The sequence below is a fragment of the Callorhinchus milii genome, unplaced genomic scaffold, assembly GCF_018977255.1.
Source record: "Callorhinchus milii isolate IMCB2004 unplaced genomic scaffold, IMCB_Cmil_1.0 Scaffold59, whole genome shotgun sequence".
Taxonomy (NCBI): domain Eukaryota; kingdom Metazoa; phylum Chordata; class Chondrichthyes; order Chimaeriformes; family Callorhinchidae; genus Callorhinchus; species Callorhinchus milii.
In genome coordinates this window covers 134,399-155,215 of record NW_024704800.1, presented here as the reverse complement: position 1 = coordinate 155,215, position 20,817 = coordinate 134,399, and the positions used below count along the sequence as shown (strand labels likewise).

General features: G+C 54.0%; 1 protein-coding gene across 2 annotated transcripts in view; it reads left to right on the top strand.

The window, feature by feature from the left end:
- LOC103190679 (spectrin beta chain, non-erythrocytic 1-like) overlaps window positions 1-19,336 on the top strand; it is a gene marked incomplete at its 3' end in the record, with an annotated part of 84,850 nt that extends 65,514 nt beyond the window's left edge. For both annotated transcript variants that reach the window (XM_042345540.1, XM_042345541.1), the window contains 13 exon segments: window positions 674-1,544; window positions 3,350-3,487; window positions 3,962-4,718; window positions 10,613-10,815; window positions 11,401-11,491; window positions 12,730-12,876; window positions 13,437-13,700; window positions 14,132-14,356; window positions 15,607-15,696; window positions 16,244-16,528; window positions 17,870-18,000; window positions 18,515-18,719; window positions 19,185-19,336. In XM_042345540.1, the coding sequence (XP_042201474.1) occupies window positions 674-1,544; window positions 3,350-3,487; window positions 3,962-4,718; window positions 10,613-10,815; window positions 11,401-11,491; window positions 12,730-12,876; window positions 13,437-13,700; window positions 14,132-14,356; window positions 15,607-15,696; window positions 16,244-16,528; window positions 17,870-18,000; window positions 18,515-18,719; window positions 19,185-19,336 (3,559 nt within the window).
- Between the last annotated feature and the right edge of the window lie 1,481 nt (window positions 19,337-20,817).

The following is a 20,817-nucleotide window of genomic DNA, read 5'->3' as shown; positions in this document are numbered from 1 at the left end:
CTGGGGGATGAGCAGCAGTGGAGCTGGGCGAGGGTGGGGGTTGATGGGGTCAGTCTTGGGTGACTGAGCACTGTAATAACTGGGTATGAGTGTCTGTCCTGTATATCAGTATTATTGGGCATAAATATCAATTTAATAATAATAATCCTTGTATCTGATACGGTGCTTTGAGGAGTCCTGTAGCTCAGTGGTTAGAGCGCTCGCCTCACAAGCAAGGGGACCCAGGTTCTATTCCCGGGCGGGGCGAAACGTTGGGCAAGTTTCCTTTCTCCACTCACACGCGCCCCTGTTTACCCAGCAGTAAATGTAGGAAACCGCTAGTTATTCGATTGGCGGATTGCTTTCCGGGGGGTAATAATCCCCTCAAAAAAAAACAAATAAATTGGTCACTTCAACCCATGACTGTTTGTAGGGATGTCGCTGTGCACAATTGGCTGCCGCGTTTCGCCCACAGAGTACACAGTTACTACACTTTACAGTGTATCCTGTGAAGCGCTTCGAGGCGTCTCGAAAACGTGATGAGACGCTGTGTCAAATACAAGGATTATTATTATGATTTAACCCTATATAAAGCTGTGGTCGGGTCACAGCGGCTGGCGCTGTGTTAGGTGACACTAAAGGTGTTGCTCTCTCACTCCCTCTCCCTCTGTTTCCCTCTCTCCCCACATGGTAGAGTACAAACCGTGCGATCCCGAGGTGGTGCGTGACCGGATCGATCACCTGGATGAGAGTTACGGGGAGTTGTGCCGGCTGTGCTCGGAACGCTGGGAGAAGCTGGAGGAATCCCGTAGGCTGTGGCGCTTCTTCTGGGAGATGGGCGAGGAGGAGGCCTGGATCCGGGAGAAGGCACAGATCCTGTCGTCGGCCGAGCTGGGCAAGGACCTGAGCAACGTGACGCTGCTCATCAGCAAACACAGCGCCTTCAAGGACGAAATGAGCGGGCGGAGCGCGGCGCTGGGGCAGACCATCAGGGCAGGAGAGGCACTGGTCGGAGAGGGGCACTTCGGCTCCAAGCAGGTGCGGGAGAAGATCATGGATGCCCGAGCGCAGTGGGCCGGGCTGGAGGAGTTAGCCTCGCTCCGGGAACAACGTCTGAACGAGACTTCCAACCTCTACCACTTCCAGGCGGATGCCAACGACATAGAGGCCTGGATCCTGGAGGCTCTCCGTGTTTCCTCAAGCTCCGAGGTGGGACACGACGAGTATTCGACCCAGACGCTGGCCAAGAAACACCGGGAGGTGGAGGAGGAGATCCTGACGCACAGACCAGCCATCGACTGCCTTCACGAGCAGGCCAGGAGCCTCCCACTCGAGTTGGCCAGTTCCCCCGAAGTGGACGGACGTCTCCCGGCTATCGAGCAACGCTACGAGGAGCTGGTGGCTCTGGCGCAGGATCGGAAGCAGGCCCTGATGGACGCCCTCGCCCTCTACAAAATGTTTAGCGAGGCCGACGCCTGCACCCTCTGGATTGAGGAGAAGAGTCAATGGCTGGACGCCATGGAGATTCCCAACAAGCTTGAGGATCTGGAAGTGGTTCAGCACAGGTAGGGAGGGCACTCACACACACACACACACACACACTACACACACACACACACACACTCACACACCATTACACATATCACTCACTCACTCACACACACACACACATACAGGCACGACACTCACACACACACCACACACTCACTCATACACACAGGCACGACACACACACACTCGCCACATACTCACACACACACAGGTACGACTCTCACTCACACACACACCACACACACACACAAACACACAGGCATGAACGACACTCGCTCGCTCACGCACACACACACACCACACACACCACACTCACACACACACACACCACAAACTCACTCACACACACACACACCACACTCACACACCATTACACATATCACACACTCACACACACACACCACACACATACAGGCACGACACTCACACACACACCACACACTCACTCATACACACAGGCACGACTCTCACTCACACACACACAAACACACAGGCACGAACGACACTGACTCACGCACACACACACACACCACATACACACACTCACACACCACACTCACACACACACATACACCACACTTACACACACCCCACAAACTCACTCACACACACACACATACAGGCACGACACTCACTCACACACACCGCACACACACTACACACACATACACACACACTCACACACCATTACACATATCACACACTCACTCACACACACACACAAACACACAGGCATGAACGACACTCGCTCACGCACACACACACCACACACACAACACACACACACCCAACACACACATACACACACCACAAACTCACTCACACACACACACATACAGGCACGACACTCACTCACACACACACCACACACTCACTCACACACAGGCACGACACTCACGCACACACCCCGCACACTCACTCTCACACACATACACACAGGCACGACACTTACTCACACACACCACACACACACACACCACACTCACTACACACTCACTCACACACACAGGCACAACTCTCACTTACACACACACCAAACACACACACACAGGCATGTATCACACTCTCATAAACAGACATGTACGCACTCACACCACTCACTCACTCACACACCAAACACTCACACACAGACATGTATGCACGCGCACACTTACCACACACACTCATACACACTACTCACTCACACATAGGCACACACACACTCACCACACACACACTCACACACAGGCACAAACACACTACATACTCACACACTCTCTCATGTACACACGCACATGCACTCAGATACTCAGACATATACACTTACACACGCCCATTTCCTCTCTCTCTTGTACCTGCTCTTCCTCCCTTCATCCCCTGCACCCCTACTCTCTCCTCTTCTCGTACCCCGTCTGTCTCTTCCGCCCCTCTCCATCTCTCTCTTACCCTTCCCCTCTCTCTCTGCATCTCTTCGTCTTTCTTCTCTCCATCTCTCTCTTACCCTCCCTCCGTCTCTCTCTGGCCTTTTATCTCCATCTCTCTTCCCCCCCCTCTCTCCATCTCTCTCTTCATCCCTTTCTCTCTCTTATCTTTTCTCCATCTGAAGATATAACGTCTCCTCTTCTCTCTCTCCCTTACCCCCCTTCCTTCCACTCTCCCCCATCCACACTCTCTCCATATCGTCTCCCCCCACCCCCCCACCATTCCATCTCTCTCAGATCCAGGGGAGCCAGGGTATTGAGCTGAAGACTTGACTGCTGGTGGAGGGAGGGAATACCTAGAGTTGGAGAGTGTGGGGGAACGTGTTTGTGTGACTGTGATCCCTTTTCTCTGATGTTAGGTTTGAGACGCTGGAGCCAGAGATGAACAACCAGGTGTCTAACATCGCCGCGGTCAACCAAGTGGCTGAGCAACTGCTCAACAGCCAACAGCACAACAAGGAGGAGGTGGCTGGGGTACAAGACCAGCTCAACCGCAGGTGAGTCAAGCTGTGCCAGTGCCAGGCTGTGCTGAGCCTTCACTCTCTGGCACCTCTCTACCTCTCCGACCTCTTCACTCCCCAATCCACCTCCTGGCTGGTGCCTCCGCTTGACTGGCACCGGCCTCCTGCTCGTCTCTCGCACTCTCGGCCCCACCATCGGAGGTCACGCTTGCAGCCACTACACCCCAAAATTCTGGAACACTGTCCCTCAATCCCTCCGCCTTGCCTCCTTTCTCCCTTTTTTCAAGTTCTGCCTGAAAACCTTCCTCTTCGACCGTGTTTACGGCCACCTCCTCCCACCCCACCAACCTGGCTTAGAGTCAGGCTCCGCCACTGTTAAGTGCTCTGAGACGCTACCCTGCGTGGAAGGCACTCTGTAAGTTCAAGTTGTTGTTGCTGTACCAGGCTGCGCGAGCTCCCTCCGCCTCGCCCCCCCACTCACGTTTGATGTTAACTCTTTCCCTTTAACAGCTGGGACCAGTTCCGGGCTCTGGCCGATCAGAAGAAAGAGGCGTTGAGCTCGGCCTTGAGCATCCAGAACTACCACCTGGACTGTAACGAGACCAAATCGTGGATCAGAGAGAAGACCAAGCTGGTGGAGTCCACACAGAGCTTGGGCAATGACCTGGCTGGGGTCACAGCCCTGCAACGGAAGCTGACAGGAATGGAGCGTGATCTGGAGGCCATCGAAGGCAAGCTGGACGATCTGCGTGATGAGGCGGGCAAACTAGCGGCTGAACACCCATCCCAGGCTCGGCCGGTGCTGTCCAGATTGACGGAGATCGACGGGGTATGGGGCGAGCTGCGTGGTACCATGAAGACTCGGGAGGAGTCGCTGGGAGAGGCCAGCAAGCTCCAGGAGTTCCTGAGGGACCTGGACGACTTCCAGTCCTGGCTCTCGCGCACGCAGACCGCCATTGCCTCGGAGGACATCGCCGGTTCTCTACCAGATGCCGAGCGGCTCCTGGCTCAGCACGGCAACATCAAGAATGAGATGGATAATTATAAGGAGGACTATCAGAGGATGAGGGACGTAGGGGAGGAGGTGACCCGGGGCCAGACGGACCCACAGTACATGTTCCTCCACCAGAGGCTGCAAGCCCTGGACACTGGCTGGACTGAGGTGCGGCAGATGTGGGAGAACAGACACAACCTGCTGGCACAGGTGTACGGTTACCAGGTCTTCCTGCGTGACGCGAAGCAGGCGGAAGGCTTCCTCAACAACCAGGTAGAGTGGTTTCACTTGGTGACCCAAGGCCGCATGAAAATATTTTCTTAACGTCTTCCAGTCGTGAAAGGCGCTGCGTAAATAGAGGCGTTTTATCGTGAGGGGTATTGATAGAGTAGATAGAGGAGAAACTGTTTCTTTGGGCGGATAGACGGGCGGTAACCAGAGGACACAGATTTAGGATAACCGGCAAAACAAACAGAGGGGAGACCAGACGAGGAGACATTTTTTACCCAGAAAGTTGTTACGGGCTGGAAAACACGGCCTGGAAGGCTGGTGGGAGCAGATTCTATAGCAGCTCTCACAAGGGAATTGGATAGGGACTAGAAAAGGAACAATGTGCAGCGCTGTGGGGTAAGAGCGGGGACCAGTTGGGGTAATAGCGGGGGAGTGGAGACAAGTTGGGTAAGAGTGGGGGAATGGGACTAGTTGGGGTAAGAGCGGGGGAGTGGGACTAGTTCGGCTAAGATTGGGGGAGTGGAACTAGTTGGGGTAAGAGCGGGGGAGTGGGACGAGTTGGGGTAAGAGCGGGGGAGTGGGACTAGTTCGGCTAAGATTGGGGGAGTGGGACTAGTTGGGGTAAGAGCGGGGGAGTGGGACTAGTTGGGATAAGAGTGGGGGAGTGGGACGCGTTGGGGTAAGAGTGGGGGAGTAGGACTAGTTGGGCTGAGAATGGAGGAGTGGGGACTTGTTGGGGTAAGAGCGGGGGAGTGGGACTCATTGGAGGGAGAGTGGAGGAGTGGGAAATAGTTGGGATAAGAGCGGGGGAGTAGGACAAGTTGGGGTAAGAGCGGGGGAGTGGTGACTAGTTGGGAAAGAGTGGGGGAGTGGGCCAAGTTCGGCTAAGATTGGGGGAGTGGGACTAGTTGGGGTAAGAGTGGGGGCGTGGGACTAGTTGGGGTGAGAGCGGGGGAGTGGGACTAGTTGGGGTGAGTGTGGAAGAGTGGTGACTATTTGGGTAAGAGCGGGGAGTGGGACTAGTTGGGGTATGAGTGGGGGAGTGGGACGAGTTGGGGTAAGAGCGGGGGAGTGGGACTAATTGGGGTGAGAGTGGAGGAGTGGTGACTAGTTGGGGTAAGAGCGGGGGAGTGGGACTAGTTGGGGTATGAGTGGGGGAGTGGGACGAGTTGGGGTAAGAGCGAGGGAGTGGGACTCGTTGGGGTAAGAGTGGGGGAGTGGCACTAGTTGGGGTAAGAGCGGGGGAGTGGGACTAGTTGGGGTAAGAGCGGGGGTGTGGGACTGGTTGGGGTAAGAGCCGGGGAGTGGGCACTCTTTGGGGTAAGAGCGGGGGAGTGGGACAAGTTTGGCTACGATTGGGGGAGTGGGACTAGTTGGGGTAATAGTGGGGGAGTGGGGACACTTTGGGGTAAGAGCGGGGGAGTTGGGCCATTTGGGGTGAGAGCAAGGGAGTGGGACAAGTTCGGCTACGATTGGGGAAGTGGAACTAGTTGGGGTAAGAACGGGGGAGTGGGACTAGTTGGGGTAAGAGTGGGGGAGTAGGACTCGTTAAGTGTAAAAGTGGGGGAGTGGGACTAGTTGGGTTAAGAACGGGGGAGTGGGACAAGTTGGGGTAAGAGCGGGGGAGTGGGGACTAGTTGGGGTAAGAGCGGGGGAGTGGGGACTAGTTGGGGTAAGAGTGGGGGAATGGTGACTTGTTGGGTAAGAGTGGGGGAATGGGACTAGTTGGGGTAATAGTGGGGGAGTTGAACTAGTTGGGGTTAGAGTGGGGGCGTGGGACTAGTTGGGGTATGAGTGGGGGAGTGGGACGAGTTGGGGTAAGAGCGGGGGAGTGGGACTAATTGGGGTGACAGTGGAGGAGTGGGGACTAGTTCGGGTAAGAGCGGGGGAGTGGGACTCGTTGGGGTGAAAGTGGAGGAGTGGGGACTAGTTGGGCTAAGAGTGGGGACTAGTTGGGGTAAGAGTGGGGGAGTGGCACTAGTTGGGGTAAGAGCGGGGGAGTGGGACTGTTTGGGGTAAGAGCGGGGGAGTGGGACAAGTTTGGCTACGATTGGGGGAGTGGGACTAGTTGGGGTAAGAGCGGGGGAGTAGGACTCGTTAAGTGTAAAAGTGGGGGAGTGGGACTAGTTGGGTTAAGAACGGGGGAGTGGGACAAGTTGGGGTAAGAGCGGGGGAGTGGGGACTAGTTGGGGTAAGAGCGGGGGAGTGGGGACTAGTTGGGGTAAGAGTGGGGGAATGGTGACTTGTTGGGTAAGAGTGGGGAATGGGACTAGTTGGGGTAATAGTGGGGGAGTTGAACTAGTTGGGGTTAGAGTGGGGGCGTGGGACTAGTTGGGGTATGAGTGGGGGAGTGGGACGAGTTGGGGTAAGAGCGGGGGTAGTTGGGGTGAGAGTGGGGAGTGGGGTAGTTGGGTGAGAGTGGGTGAGTGGGGTAGTTGGGGTGGGGAGTGGGACTCGTTGGGGTAAGAGTGGGGGAGTGGGAATAGTTGGGCTAAGAGTGGGGACTAGTTGCGGTAAGAGTGGGGGAGTGGGATTAGTTGGGGTAAGAGCAGGGGAGTGGGACTGTTTGGGGTAAGAGCGGGGGAGTGGGACAAGTTTGGCTACGATTGGGGGAGTGGGACTAGTTGGGGTAAGAGCGGGGGGGAGTGGTGACTAGTTGGGTAAGCGTGGGGGAGTGGGACTAGTTGGGGTAAGCGTGGGGGAGTGGGACTAGTTGGGGTAAGCGTGGGGGAGTGAGACTAGTTGGGGTAAGAGTGGGGGAGTGGGAGAAGTTGGGGTGAGAGTGGAGGAGTGTGGACGGGTGGTAAGAGCGGGGTAGTGTGACGAGTTGCTGTAAGAGCGGGGGAATGGGACGAGTTTCGGATAAGAGCGGCAGAGTTGGGGTGAGAGCGGGGGAGTGGGACTATTTGGGGTGAGAGTGGGGGAGTGTGACGAGTTGGGATGCGAGTGGGGGAGTGGGACTAGTTGGGGTGAGAGTGGGGGTAGTTGGGGTGAGAGTGGGGGAGTGGGGGTAGTTGGGGTGAGAGTGGGGAAGTGGGTGTAGTTGGGGTGAGAGTGGGTGAGTGGGGTAGTTGGGGTGAGAGTGGGGTAGTGGAGGTATTTGGAGTGAGAGTGGAGGAGTGGGGTAGTTGGTGTGAGAGTGGGGGAATGGGGGTAGTTGGGGTGAGAGTGGGGTAGTGGAGGTATTTGGAGTGAGAGTGGAGGAGTGGGGTAGTTGGTGTGAGAGTGGGGGAATGGGGGTAGTTGGGGTGAGAGTGGGGGAGTGGGAGTAGTTGGGGTGAGAGTGGGGGAGTGGGAGTAGTTGGGGTGAGAGTGGGGGAGTTGGAGTAAGAGTGGGGGAGTGGGGGCGTTGGGGTGAGAGTGGGGGGAGTGGGAGTAGTTGGGGTGAGAGTGGGGGAGTTGGGGTAAGAGTGGGGGAGTGGGGGTAGTTGGGGTGAGAGTGGGGGAGTTGGGGTGAGAGTGTGGGAGTGGGGGTAGTTGGGGTGAGAGTGGGGGAGTGGCACTAGTTGGGGTAAGAGCGGGGGGGAGTGGTGACTAGTTGGGCTAAGAGTGGGGGAGTGGGAGAAGTTGGGGTGAGAGTGGAGGAGTGTGGACGAGTGGTAAGAGCGGGGTAGTGTGACGAGTTGGGGTAAGAGCGGGGGAATGGGACTATTTAGGGTGAGAGTGGGGGAGTGGGACTAGTTTGGGTGAGAGTGGGGGAGTGGGATGAGTTGGGATGCGAGTGGGGGAGTGAGACTAGTTGGGGTGAGAGTGGGGGTAGTTGGGGTGAGAGTGGGGTAGTGGGAGTATTTGGAGTGAGAGTGGGGGAGTGGGGGTAGTTGGGGTGAGAGTGGGGGAGTGGGAGTAGTTGGGGTGAGAGTTGGGGAGTGGGGGTAGTTGGGGTGAGAGTTGGGGAGTGGGGGTAAGAGTGGGGGAGTGGGGGTAGTTGGTGTGAGAGTGGGTGAGTGGGAGTAGATGGGGTGAGAGTGGGGGAGTTGGGGTGAGAGTGGGGGAGTGGCACTAGTTGGGGTGAGAGTGGGGGAGTGGGAGTAGTTGGGGTAAGAGTGGGGGAGTTGGGGTGAGAGTGGGGGAGTGGGTCTACTTGGGGTGAGAGTGGGGGAGTGGACTGTTTGTGGGACATTGCTGTGCGCAATCGGCCGCCGCGTTCACCCACAAATATACAGTCAATTCACGTTACAGTGTGTTCTGTGAAGCGCTTTGTGATGTCCTCCCGACGGGAAAAGCGCTATATCAAATGCAAAGATTATTATTATATTATTATCTTTGAGACGTCTCAACAATGTGAGAAGGCACTATATCAAAGGAAGATCTTAACCATTCGATACTGAATGAGCTGCCGATTACCCCCACTCTCACCCCCACTACCCCCACTCTCACCCCCACTCTCACCCCCACTATCCCCTCTCTCACCCCCACTACCCCCACTCTCACCCCCACTACCCCTCTCTCACCCCCACTACCCCCTCTCTCATCCCCACTACGCCCACTCTCACCCCGACTACCCCCACTCTCACCCCGATTACCCCCACTCTCACCCCCACTACCCCCACTACCCCCACTCTCACCCCAACTACCCCTCATCCCCACTACCCCCACTCTCACCCCGACTACCCCCACTCTCACCCCGACTACCCGCACTCTCACCCCCACTACCCCACTCTCACCCCAACTACCCCACTACCCCCACTCTCACCCCAACTACCCCCACTACCCCCACTACCCCCTCTCTCACCCCGACTACCCCCACTCTCACCCCCACTACCCCCTCTCTCACACCCACTACCCCCACTCTCACCCCTCTCTCACCCCGACTACCCCCACTACCCCTCTCTGACCCCCACTACCCCCTCTCTCACCCCCACTACCCCCACTCTCACCCCACTACCCCCTCTCTCATCTCCACTACCCCACTCTCACCCCGACTACCCACACTCTCACCCCAACTACCCGCACTCTCACCCCCACTACCCCCACTCTCACCCCAACTACCCCCACTACCCCCACTCTCACCCCAACTACCCCCACTCTCACCCGGACTACGCCCACTCTCACCCCCACTACCCCCACTCTCATCCCAACTATCCCCACTCTCACCCCCACTCTCACCCCAACTAATCCCACTCCCCCACTCTCACCCCAACTCGTCCCACTCTCCCGCTCTTACCCAACTAGTCCCACTCCCCCAATCGTAGCCGAACTAGTCACTAGATTGAAAATGACCAATTTATTATTGTTTTGTTTTGGAGGATTATTATTAGGCTCTGTGTGGAGTAAGGAAACTTGCCCAAGGTTTGGCCCTCTGCCTGGAATTGAACTCAGGTCTCTCACTTGCAAAGCGAGTGCTCTAACCACTGAGCTACAGGACTCCTATGGATATGCTGCAAAGTGGAGTGACTGTGTGTTATGAAACTCCACCCCAATCTCCATCCACTCCACTCTCTCCCATCACCTCTGTTCCCCTCCCCCTGACGTGAAGCTGTGGCTTCGTGTCGGAGCGGTGACCCCGGGGGGAGGGGGAACGGCAGGTCAGTGTCTTTCCTCACTCGCTTTTGCTTACCCGGCAGTGAGTCATTTGATTGGTGGATCGCTTTTCGGGGGTAATAATTCCTCAAACATAATAATAGTAGTAATAATTTGGTCACTCAATCCACGACTGTTTGTGGGGATGTCACTGTACGTAATTGGCTGTTGCGTTTTGCCCACAAAACCCACAGTCACTACACTTTACAGTGTATCCTGTGAAGTGCTTTGAGTCGTCTCAAAGATGTGATGAGGCTCCGGGTCAGTGCCCGGATTATTATTATTATTATTAAATACTTTGTGCCCTCTGTTCCACCCTCAGTGGCCACACCTTCAGCCACTGCTGTGCTTGAGGGGCACTATATAAATACAAGTTGTTGTTGTTGAGACTTGAGCCCTGTGGCTCTGCCCTGCAGGAATACATGCTGTCACACACGGAGATGCCAGGGACCCTGGAGATGGCCGAGGGAGCCATCAAGAAGCACGAGGACATCATGACCACTATGGAGGCCAACGAGGAGAAGATAAACAGCGTGGTGGACTCGGGCAACAAGCTGGTCGCCGAGGGCAACGTTCACTCCGACAAGATCCAGGACAAAGTCGACTCCATCAACCAAAGGTAGGTTGGGCAGCCGCTGTGATCAGCGCCCAACACAAGGTCCTTCCAGGTCCTGCCCATGAGCCAGGCCGGGCTGGTCTGTCATCAGTAGTGACTGCCCTGGGATACTGCGGCCCCTCCTGGAGTCCGGCACAGAGAGGGGAGGGGGCTTGATCCTGACATTATGTTACTAGGAACGTCACTTTGGGGCCAGTTCAGTTCCGAGGAGACCCTGCTCACCCCCCCCCCCCCCACCCCCCACCGCCCCCAGGAAGATTGTCACTAGTTGGATGTCCCGACAAGTGTTGGGTGTTAAGCCTCACTCGGTGGATGGCAGGTCCCAGGACCTCACTGTGAGCTTCCCGGTGGGCGACAGAGCTCAGCATGAAATGCGTGAGAGCGTTGCCACCATCCGCGGCTGTTTGTGGGACGCTGCTGTGCACAAATGGCTGCCGTATGTCACCCACAAAATACACAGTCACTACACTTTGTGGTGTATCCTGTGAAGCGTTTGGAGAACTCTCGAAGAACATGATAAGGCACTCATCAAATGCAAGGATTTTTATTATATTATTACGATTCATGGACCCGTGATTTGGATTTCAGGCACACAAAGAACCGGGATGCAGCGAGGGATGTAACTGCACGACTGAGAGACAACAGGGAACTGCAGGAGTTCCTGCAAGACTGTCAAGAGGTACCTTGCACTTGCCACAAGAGCTAGGTGGGGGGGAGGGGGGAACACACGCACAACCGCGTAGGAACAGGTGGAGGCCATTCGGTCACCCTCCTGCCCGCACCCTCCCCGCCCTTCAGCCCTCCTGTTCACAACCCCCAGCTCGGGTGCAAATCCCTATCTGTCGACGTCCTCCTGGCGCTGTGTAAATTTCATCTGTTGTTGTTGTTCGGCTCTTCTTACGTGTTATTGGCTCCCTTGTTGTCCTTTGTTCATACGTGTATGACGTGAGTGAGTGATTGAGCCAGAGAGAGAGATGGACATACACAGACAGCGAGAGAGACAGAGAGGGAGATTCACTCACACACAAACGTGCAAATACACAGAGACACACATACATGAGAGAGAGAGACACACACGTGCGAGGGAGAAAGATATACACACCCAAGATTGAGATATACACACACAAGAAAGGGAGACACATACAAACCCGAGAGACACACAAATACATACACAGAAGAAAGAGAGCGACACACACAACACATACACACGCAAGAGAGAGAGACAAGCACAGAGAGAGAGAGACAGGGCCAGTGTCAGTACTGCTATTTGCCTCTACTGTATTAGACAACATAGAAACAGGAAGAGGCCATCCAGCCCCTTGAGTGGAATCCTGTAGCTCAGTGGTTAGAGCACTCGCTTTGCAAGTGAGAGACCTGAGTTCAATTCCAGGCAGAGGGCGAAACCTTGGGCAAGTTTCCTTACTCCACACAGAGCCTAAGAGAGAGTGTCGCTCTCTTGTGTGTGTCTATCTCCTAATAATAATCCCTCCAAAAACCAAAAACAATAATAAATTGGTCATTTTCAATCTACGTCTGTTTGTGGGACATTGCTGTGCGCCATTGGCTGCCGCGTTCGGCCACAAATATACAGTCAATTCACTTTACAGTGTGTTCTGTGAAGCGCTTTGGGACGTCCTCCCGACGTGAAAAGCGCTATATCAAATGCAAGGATTATTATTATATTATTATTATTGAGCCTGTTCTATAAGATCAAGGCTGATCTGTACCTCAACTCCAATTACCTGCCTTTGCCCCACATCCCTTAATACTCTGACCTAACGAACATCTATCCACTCAGTCCTGAAGTGGATAGCTTAGCACAACAATGGAGGTGATACAGACTGCATTAGCTGGAGCCTAGTGTGACCCCGTGTCTGCCTCACTGATGCTCCTCTCTCTCCACCCCCACCTCCCCAGCTGACCCTGTGGATCAACGAGAAGATGCTGACAGCCCAGGACATGTCGTACGACGAGGCCCGGAACCTGCACAGCAAGTGGCAGAAACACCAGGCCTTCATGGCCGAGCTGGGCTCCAACAAGGACTGGCTGGACACCATCCACAAGGTCGGTCAGAGGAACAGCCCTGAATAGTCCTCCCGATGTGAAAGGCAATATACAAATGTAATGTTGTTGTTGTTGAGGTACAAGGGCCTACAAACTGTGGAGTCCTGTCAGCTAGTGGCTAGAGCATCTAGGTTCGATTCCCAGCCGGGCAAAACTAAACATTGGGCAAGTTTCCTTACTCCACACGCATGCCTCTGTTTAACTTCAGTGTCTTGCGACGTCCTCCCGATGTGAAAGGTGCTTTACAAATGTAATTTTGTATTGTATTGTACCCATCAGTAAGTGAGAACCCGGTTGTTAGTCGATTGGCGGATCTCTTTTCCAGAGGTAATAATCCCTTCAAAAAAAAATAATAAACTCATCTCTCAATCGATGACTGTTTGTGGGTATATCGCTGTGCGATTGGCTGTCTCATTTTGCCTACAAAATATACAGTCACTCCACTTTACAGTATATCCTGTGAAGCGCTGTGAGACGTCTCAAAGACGTGACAAGGCACTGTATCAAATGCGAGGATTATTCTGATTATTATAATTTGCTATTGTTGTTGTCGTGTATAGGAAGGGGAGCAGCTGATGGCAGCCAAGCCAGACACAGAGCCTGTGGTGAGGGAGAAGCTGAAGGAACTACACACACTCTGGGACGAGCTGGAGTCCACAACCAAGACCAAAGCTCAGTGCCTGTTCGATGCCAACCGGGCCGAGCTCTTCAACCAAAGCTGCACCGACCTGGACGCCTGGCTGGACACCCTGGTACTACAGCTGCACTCCGACGATCACGGCAAGGATCTGACCAGTGTCAGTATCCTCCTGAAGAAGCAACAGGTAACAGGAGCCACACAGACAGCCGTCCACACTAACCAGTGGAGTCCTGTAGCTCAGTGGTTAGAACGCTCGCCTCGCAAGTGAGAGGACTCTCCCGAGCGAGACAGGGCGAAACCTTAGGCAAGTTTCCTTACTTCACACACACCCCTGTTTACCAGCAGTAAGTGGGAACCCAGTTGTTAGTCGATTGGCAGATCGCTTTCTGGGGGGATTAATCCGTCCCCCCCAAAAATACTGTGGTCACTCAATCCACAACTGTTTATGGGATGCTGCTGTGCACAATTGGCTGCTGCGTTTCATCCACAAAATACCCAGTCACTACACTTTACAGTGTATCCCATGAAGCACTTTGAGACGTCTCAAAGACATGATAAGGCACTGTATCAAATGCAAGGATTATTATTATTGCTACTTATTATCTATGTCTCTAGATCCTAGAGAACCAGGTGGAGGTGAGACAGAAGGAGGTGGCGGAGCTGAAAGGCCAAGCACAGGCCCTGGGGCAGGAGGATTCCAACACGGTGGAAGTGGACTCCAAGCAGAAGAGAGTAGAGGAGAGGTTCAGAGAGCTGCTGCAGCCACTGCGAGAGAGACGAAACAAGTTGACCGCTTCCAAAGAGAGACATCAGTTCAACAGAGACCTAGAGGATGAAATCGTAAGTTACGGAGTTTAGTGTGTGTGATAGGGAGCGAGCGTTGGTGTGATGGAGGTTAGTGTTGGTGAGTATGCAAGCAATGGAGTTCTGAATCGGTTGTTGGTTGCGGGGAGACCGTAACCCCCATCACCCCAGCCCTCGCCAGGGTTCACTGGCTCCCTATCACACACTAAACCCTGTACCCTCGCCAGGCTCCACTGGCTCCCTATCACACACTAAACCCCGTCCCTCCATCACCCCAGCCCTCGCCAGGCTTCACTGGCTCCCTATCACACACTAAACCCCGTCCCACCATCACCCCAGTCCTCGCCGGGCTCCACTGGCTCCCTATCACACACTGAAATCTGTACCCCATCACCCCAGCCCTCGCCAGCCCCCACTGACTCCCTATCACACACTAAACCCTGTACCCCATCACCCCAGCCCTCGCCAGCCCCCACTGACTCCCTATCACACACTAAACCCTGTACCCCATCACCCCAGCCCTCGCCGGGCTCCACGGGGTCCCTATCACACACTGAACTCTGTACCCCATCACCCCAGCCCTCGCCAGCCCCTACTGACTCCCTATCACACACTAAACCCTGTACCCCATCACCCCAGCCCTCGCCAGCCCCTACTGACTCCCTATCACACACTAAACCCTGTACCCCATCACCCCAGCCCTCACCAGGCTTCACTGGCTCCCTATCACACACTAAACCCTGTACCCCATCACCCCAGCCCTCGCCAGCCCCCACTGGCTCCCTATCACACACTAAACCCTGTACCCCATCACCCCAGCCCTCGCCAGGCTACACTGGCTCCCTATCACAGATCGATTGCAAGATCCTCTCACAGAAAATCTCTTCACATCCTGGCACCTCACTACCTTGTGGAGTCTTGTAGCTCAGTGGTTAGAGCCCTTGACTCGCAAGCGAGTGGACCTGGGTTCGAATCCCAGGTAGGTCAGGGCGAAATCTTCGGCAAGTTTCCTTACTCCACACACACAAACGCCTCTGTTTAGCAGTAAGTAGGGACCCAGTTGTTAGCCGATTGGCAGATCAGTTGGGTTGTCCTAATCTCCTGAGTACTGTTAAGCCTTAACAGTGACTCCGCCATTGTTAAGTGCTCCAGTATGCTACCCAGCGTGAAGGGCGTGATATAAATGCAAGTTGTTGTTGTTGAGCAGGATCCAGACACTGATTACTAACTCTGTGCCTCTCTCTTTCTCTGTTCTCTGATGACTAACTCTGGGTCCTGTCCTTTAGTTGTGGGTGAAGGAGCGGATGCCGCTAGCAACGTCAACAGATCACGGAAACAACTTGCCCACCGTGCAGCTGCTGATTAAAAAGAATCAGGTGAGAGCGAGCTTGGGCTGTGTCTGCATATGATCGTACCTCAAGTTCAGTGGTTAGAGCGCTCGCCTCGATTCCCGGCGGGGGGAACAGGGCGAAACTTTGGGCAAGTTTCCTTACTCCACACACACACACACACACACACACACACACTAACATGGCTGTTAGTCGATGGGCGGATCGCTTTCTGAGGGTAATAATTCCTTTAAAAAAAATAATAAATTGGCGCTGTATCAAATGCAAAGATTATTATTATCATTAACACACGTACAAAATGTTGTTGCCATCTCACCTCGTGGCTGTGTGCAGGAGGAGCTGTGGTTTGCCTCGACGTCTTCAGGCCGGGTAAAAATCACCTCGTAGCTCCATCGTTTGGTCACTCAATGCTGCTTGTGGGGACGTTGCTGGGCGCAACGTTTCGCCCACGAAACACACAGCCACTACACTTTACAGTGTATCCTGTGAAGCGCTTTGAGACGGCTCCACGACGTGATGAAGCGCCGGGTCAAACACCAGGATTATGATTATTATATTATCGTTTCCTCCTCAGACACTACAGAAGGAAATCCAGGGACACCAGCCGAGGATAGACGACATCAAGGAGCGGGACATCGCAGAGACCTTGGACGGGGTAAAGAGACTGGACTCGGAGGGTCTGAGCAGCCGGCTGGGAGACCTGCAGGAGATGTGGAGGGAGCTGATCAGGCAGACAGACCAGCGGGACACCCGGCTCCAGGAGTCACACCGGGCCCAGCAGTTCTACTTTGACGCTGCGGAGGCCGAGGCCTGGATGGGAGAACAGGAGCTGCACATGATGTCAGAGGAGAAAGCCAAGGTACAGCCTCCCTCCCTCCCTCTGCCTCAGCTCCCCCCTCCGCATGGAGTGCTGTAGCTCAGTGTTTAGAGCCCTCGCTGCGTGAGTGAGAGGAACTGGATTCGATGCCCGGGCGGGTCAGGGCAAAACCTTAGCAATTTTCCTTACTCCACACACACAGACACACACAGAAACACACACACAGAGACACAACACATACACGGGCACACACAGACACAACACACAGACATACACACCGACACAGACACACACACGCACAGACACAACACATGGGCACACACAACACATATACGGGCACACACAGACACACAGACACAACACACAGACATACACACCGACACAGACACACACACACAGAGACACAACACATACACGGGCACACACACAGACACAACACACAGACATACACACCGACACAGACACACACACAGACAGACAGACAGACACACACACAGACCCACACACACACACACAGACACAACACACAGACACACACAGACACACACACATAGACACATACACAGACACAGCACACACACAGCACACACACAGACACAACACACACATAGACACATACACAGACACAGCACACACACAGACACAGCACACACACAGACACACTACACAGACACACACACACATACACACTACAAAGACACAGACACACACAGAGAGACACAACACATACACAGACACAACACACACAGAAATACACACACAGAGACACAACACATACACGGGCACACACAGACACACACACAGACACATACACAGACACACACACAGACCCACACACACACACACACACAAACACACAGACACACGCATGCACACACACAGACAGACACAAGCAGACAGACACACACAGACACACGGACACACACACAGACCCACACACACACACAGACCCACACACACAGACCCACACACACAGACACAACACACACAAACACAGACACAGACACACGCGCACACGCACACGCACAGACAGACAGACACACACAGACACAACACACAGACACATACAGACACACACACACAGACAGACAGAGACACACACACACATACAGACACACACAACTATGTTTACCAGCAGTCAGTAGGAACCCGGTTGTTTTAATAATCTCATCAAGAACAAATTGTGATCACTCAACCCATGACTGTTTGTGGGGACGTCACTGGGTGCAATTGGCTACCACAAAACACACAGTAACTGCACTTTACAGTGTATCCTGTGAAGCGCTTTGAGACGTCTCAACAACATGATAAGGCGCCGGGTCAAATGCAAGGAATATTATTATTATAATTAGTATTGATTGGTGCGTGTGGTTGTGTTGACAGGACGAGCAGAGTGCTTTAGCCATGGTGAAGAAGCATCAGGTAATGGAACAGTCGCTGGAAGATTACGAACAGACAATCCACCAGCTCTCTACACTGAGCAGGGACCTGGTGTCTAGCAGTCACCCCGAGAGGTCAGTGTCCGGCACACTCTCCCTTTCCCCCCCCCGCTATTTCTCCCTTCCCCCCCCCACCACCGATTTTACCTTTACTACAGGTAACTCTCATTGCAGAATTGTCCACATGGGTCCTCGGTCCCAACCCCGCATTCAGTCACATTTTGCCCACAAAACACACAGTCACTCCACTTCACAGTATATGCTGTGAAGTGTTTTGAGATGTCTCGACGACGTGATAAGGCGCTGTATGCAAGGAGTGTGAGAAAGTATGAGAGACAGGGTGTGTGAGAGAGTTAGAAAGAGAGTGTATGAGACAGTGAGAGACTGTGTATGTGAGAGTAAGGAAGAGAGAGTGTGTCTCTGTGTGTGTGTGAGAAAGAGAGTGTGTGTGAGAGAGTAAGAGACTTATATGTTAGACAGAGAGAATGTAATACAATGATTACATTGATTACTATTATTATCTCCTCCCTCCCCTGCCCCTGCCCCTGCTCTGGCTTGCTGTGTGTCTGCGTGTGGCTTGGCTGTGCAGTGACCGGATTACCCTGAGACAGTCTCAGGTCGACAAGCTGTACGCGGGGCTCAAGGACTTGGCGGAGGAGAGGAGAGGGAAAGTACAGGAGAGGCTGCGGCTCTGCCAGCTCAAGAGGGATGTGGATGATCTGGAGCAGTGGATCGCTGAGTGTGAGGTGGTGGCTGGCTCCCACGAGTTGGGCCAGGATTACGAGCACGTCACTGTAAGTGTCACACTCTCTCTCTCTCTGTCACGGTCTCTATCTCTCTCTCTGATTCTTTTCTCACTCACCCTTGTGTTCTTTCTCACACTCTTTTTCATCAAGTTTTCTCTCTCTGTCTCTCACACTCTGTGTCTCTCTCCCCCACACACTCTCTCTGTCTCACACGCACTCTTTCTCTCGTCTCTCTTTCTCTCACACCCACACACTATGTCCCTCTTACACTGTTTCTGTCTCTCTCATACTCTATCTCTCTTACTCTCACACATTTTCTCTTGCAGGTGCTGTTGGACAAGTTCCGGGCATTTGCTCTCATGCACACTATCTCTCTCTCTTTCTCTGTCTCTCACACTCCTCTCTCTCTCACTCCCTCACAGATGCTGGGTGACGAGTTCTGAGCATTTGCTTTCTCATACAGACTATCTCTCTCTCTCTCTCTGTGTCTCACACTCACACTCTCTCTCACAGATGCTGCGTGACAAGTTCCGGGAGTTTGCCCGGGACACGAGCAGTATAGGGCAGGAGCGTGTGGACGGGGTGAACGGCATGGCTGACGAGCTGATAGACTCCGGCCACTCTGAGAACGCCACGGTGGCCGAGTGGAAGGATGGGCTGAACGAGGCGTGGGCCGACCTGCTGGAACTGATGGACACCCGCACACAGATGCTGGCCGCCTCCTTCGAGCTGCACCGGTTCTATCACGAGTCCAGAGAGACCCTGGGCCGTGTGCTGGACAAACAGCAACAGCTGCCGGAGGAGGTGGGCAGGGACCTGAACAGCGTGGAGACACTGAGCCGCATGCACACCACCTACCAGCACGATATCCAGGCCCTCAGCTCCCAGGTAATAACATTATAATCATCATAATATAACGCCTAATCATGTCGTATTGTGTTGCTGACTAGCTGGGCTAGGTGTGTGTGTGTGTGTGTGGTGTATGGGTGTGTGCATGTGGTGTATGGGTGTGTGTGGGTGTGTGGGTGTGTGTGGTGTATGGGTGTGTTTGGTGTATGGGTGTGTGTGTCGGGTGGAGTTGTGTGTATGGTGTATATGGGAGTATGTATGATGTATGAGTGTGTAGGTGGGTGTAAGTTTGGTGCTTGAGTGGTGTAAGTATGATGTTCGGGTGTGTGTACGTGGGTGTATGTTGTTTGTGTGTGTGGTTTTTGTATGATGTATGGGTGTATATATGGGTAGATGTGCCATGTGTGTGTGTTGCGTTTATGTGTGTGTGCTGTATAGATGTGGGCGTGGTATATATTGGTGAGTGTGTATGGTACATGGGTGTGTGTGTAGCATTTATGGGTGAGTGTGTATGGTATATGTGTGTGTGTAGGTGTGTGTTTGTGGTATATGGGTGTGTGTGGTGTATGTGTGTGTGTGTGTGGTGTATGGGTGTGGTGTGTATGGTATATGGGTGTGTGTGTAGGTGTGTGTGTGTGGTATGTATGGTTTCCGCTGACCCAGACCAAACAGCTCACAGTTAGACAGTGCTGCTCCTGTAATAAACCCTGACCTTCCTGGGTGTTCACCACGCAGGTGAAGCAGGTAGAGGAGGACGCAGCCCGTCTGCGGGCAGCCTACGCGGGGGAGAAAGCGGAAGACATTCAGCGGCACGAGGACACGGTGGTAGAGGCCTGGAACGCTCTCTTGGCCGCCAGCAACAGCCGTAAACAGCTCCTGTCCGACACGGTGGAGAAGTTCCGCTTCTACAACCTGGTCCGGGACCTCATGCTGTGGATGGACGACGTCAACAGGCAGATCGATGCCCAGGAGAAGCCCAGGTGTGGGAGGGGGGAGCTCGGGCTCGGAGAGGGAGGAGTTACTCGTCGTCTTAATAATCCTTGCAGTGGAATCCTGTAGCCTAGTGGCGGTCGGTCAGTGACAGGAAGTGAGGGTGCGGATGGGTCAGTGACAGGAAGTGAGGGTGCGGATGGGTCAGTGACAGGAAGTGAGGGTGCGGATGGGTCAGTGACAGGAAGTGAGGGTGCGGATGGGTCAGTGACAGGAAGTGAGGGTGCGGATGGGTCAGTGACAGGAAGTGAGGGTGCACAGGAGGGAGGTTAGTGAGGGGGAATCGGTGTGTAAATCGGTTGTCGCT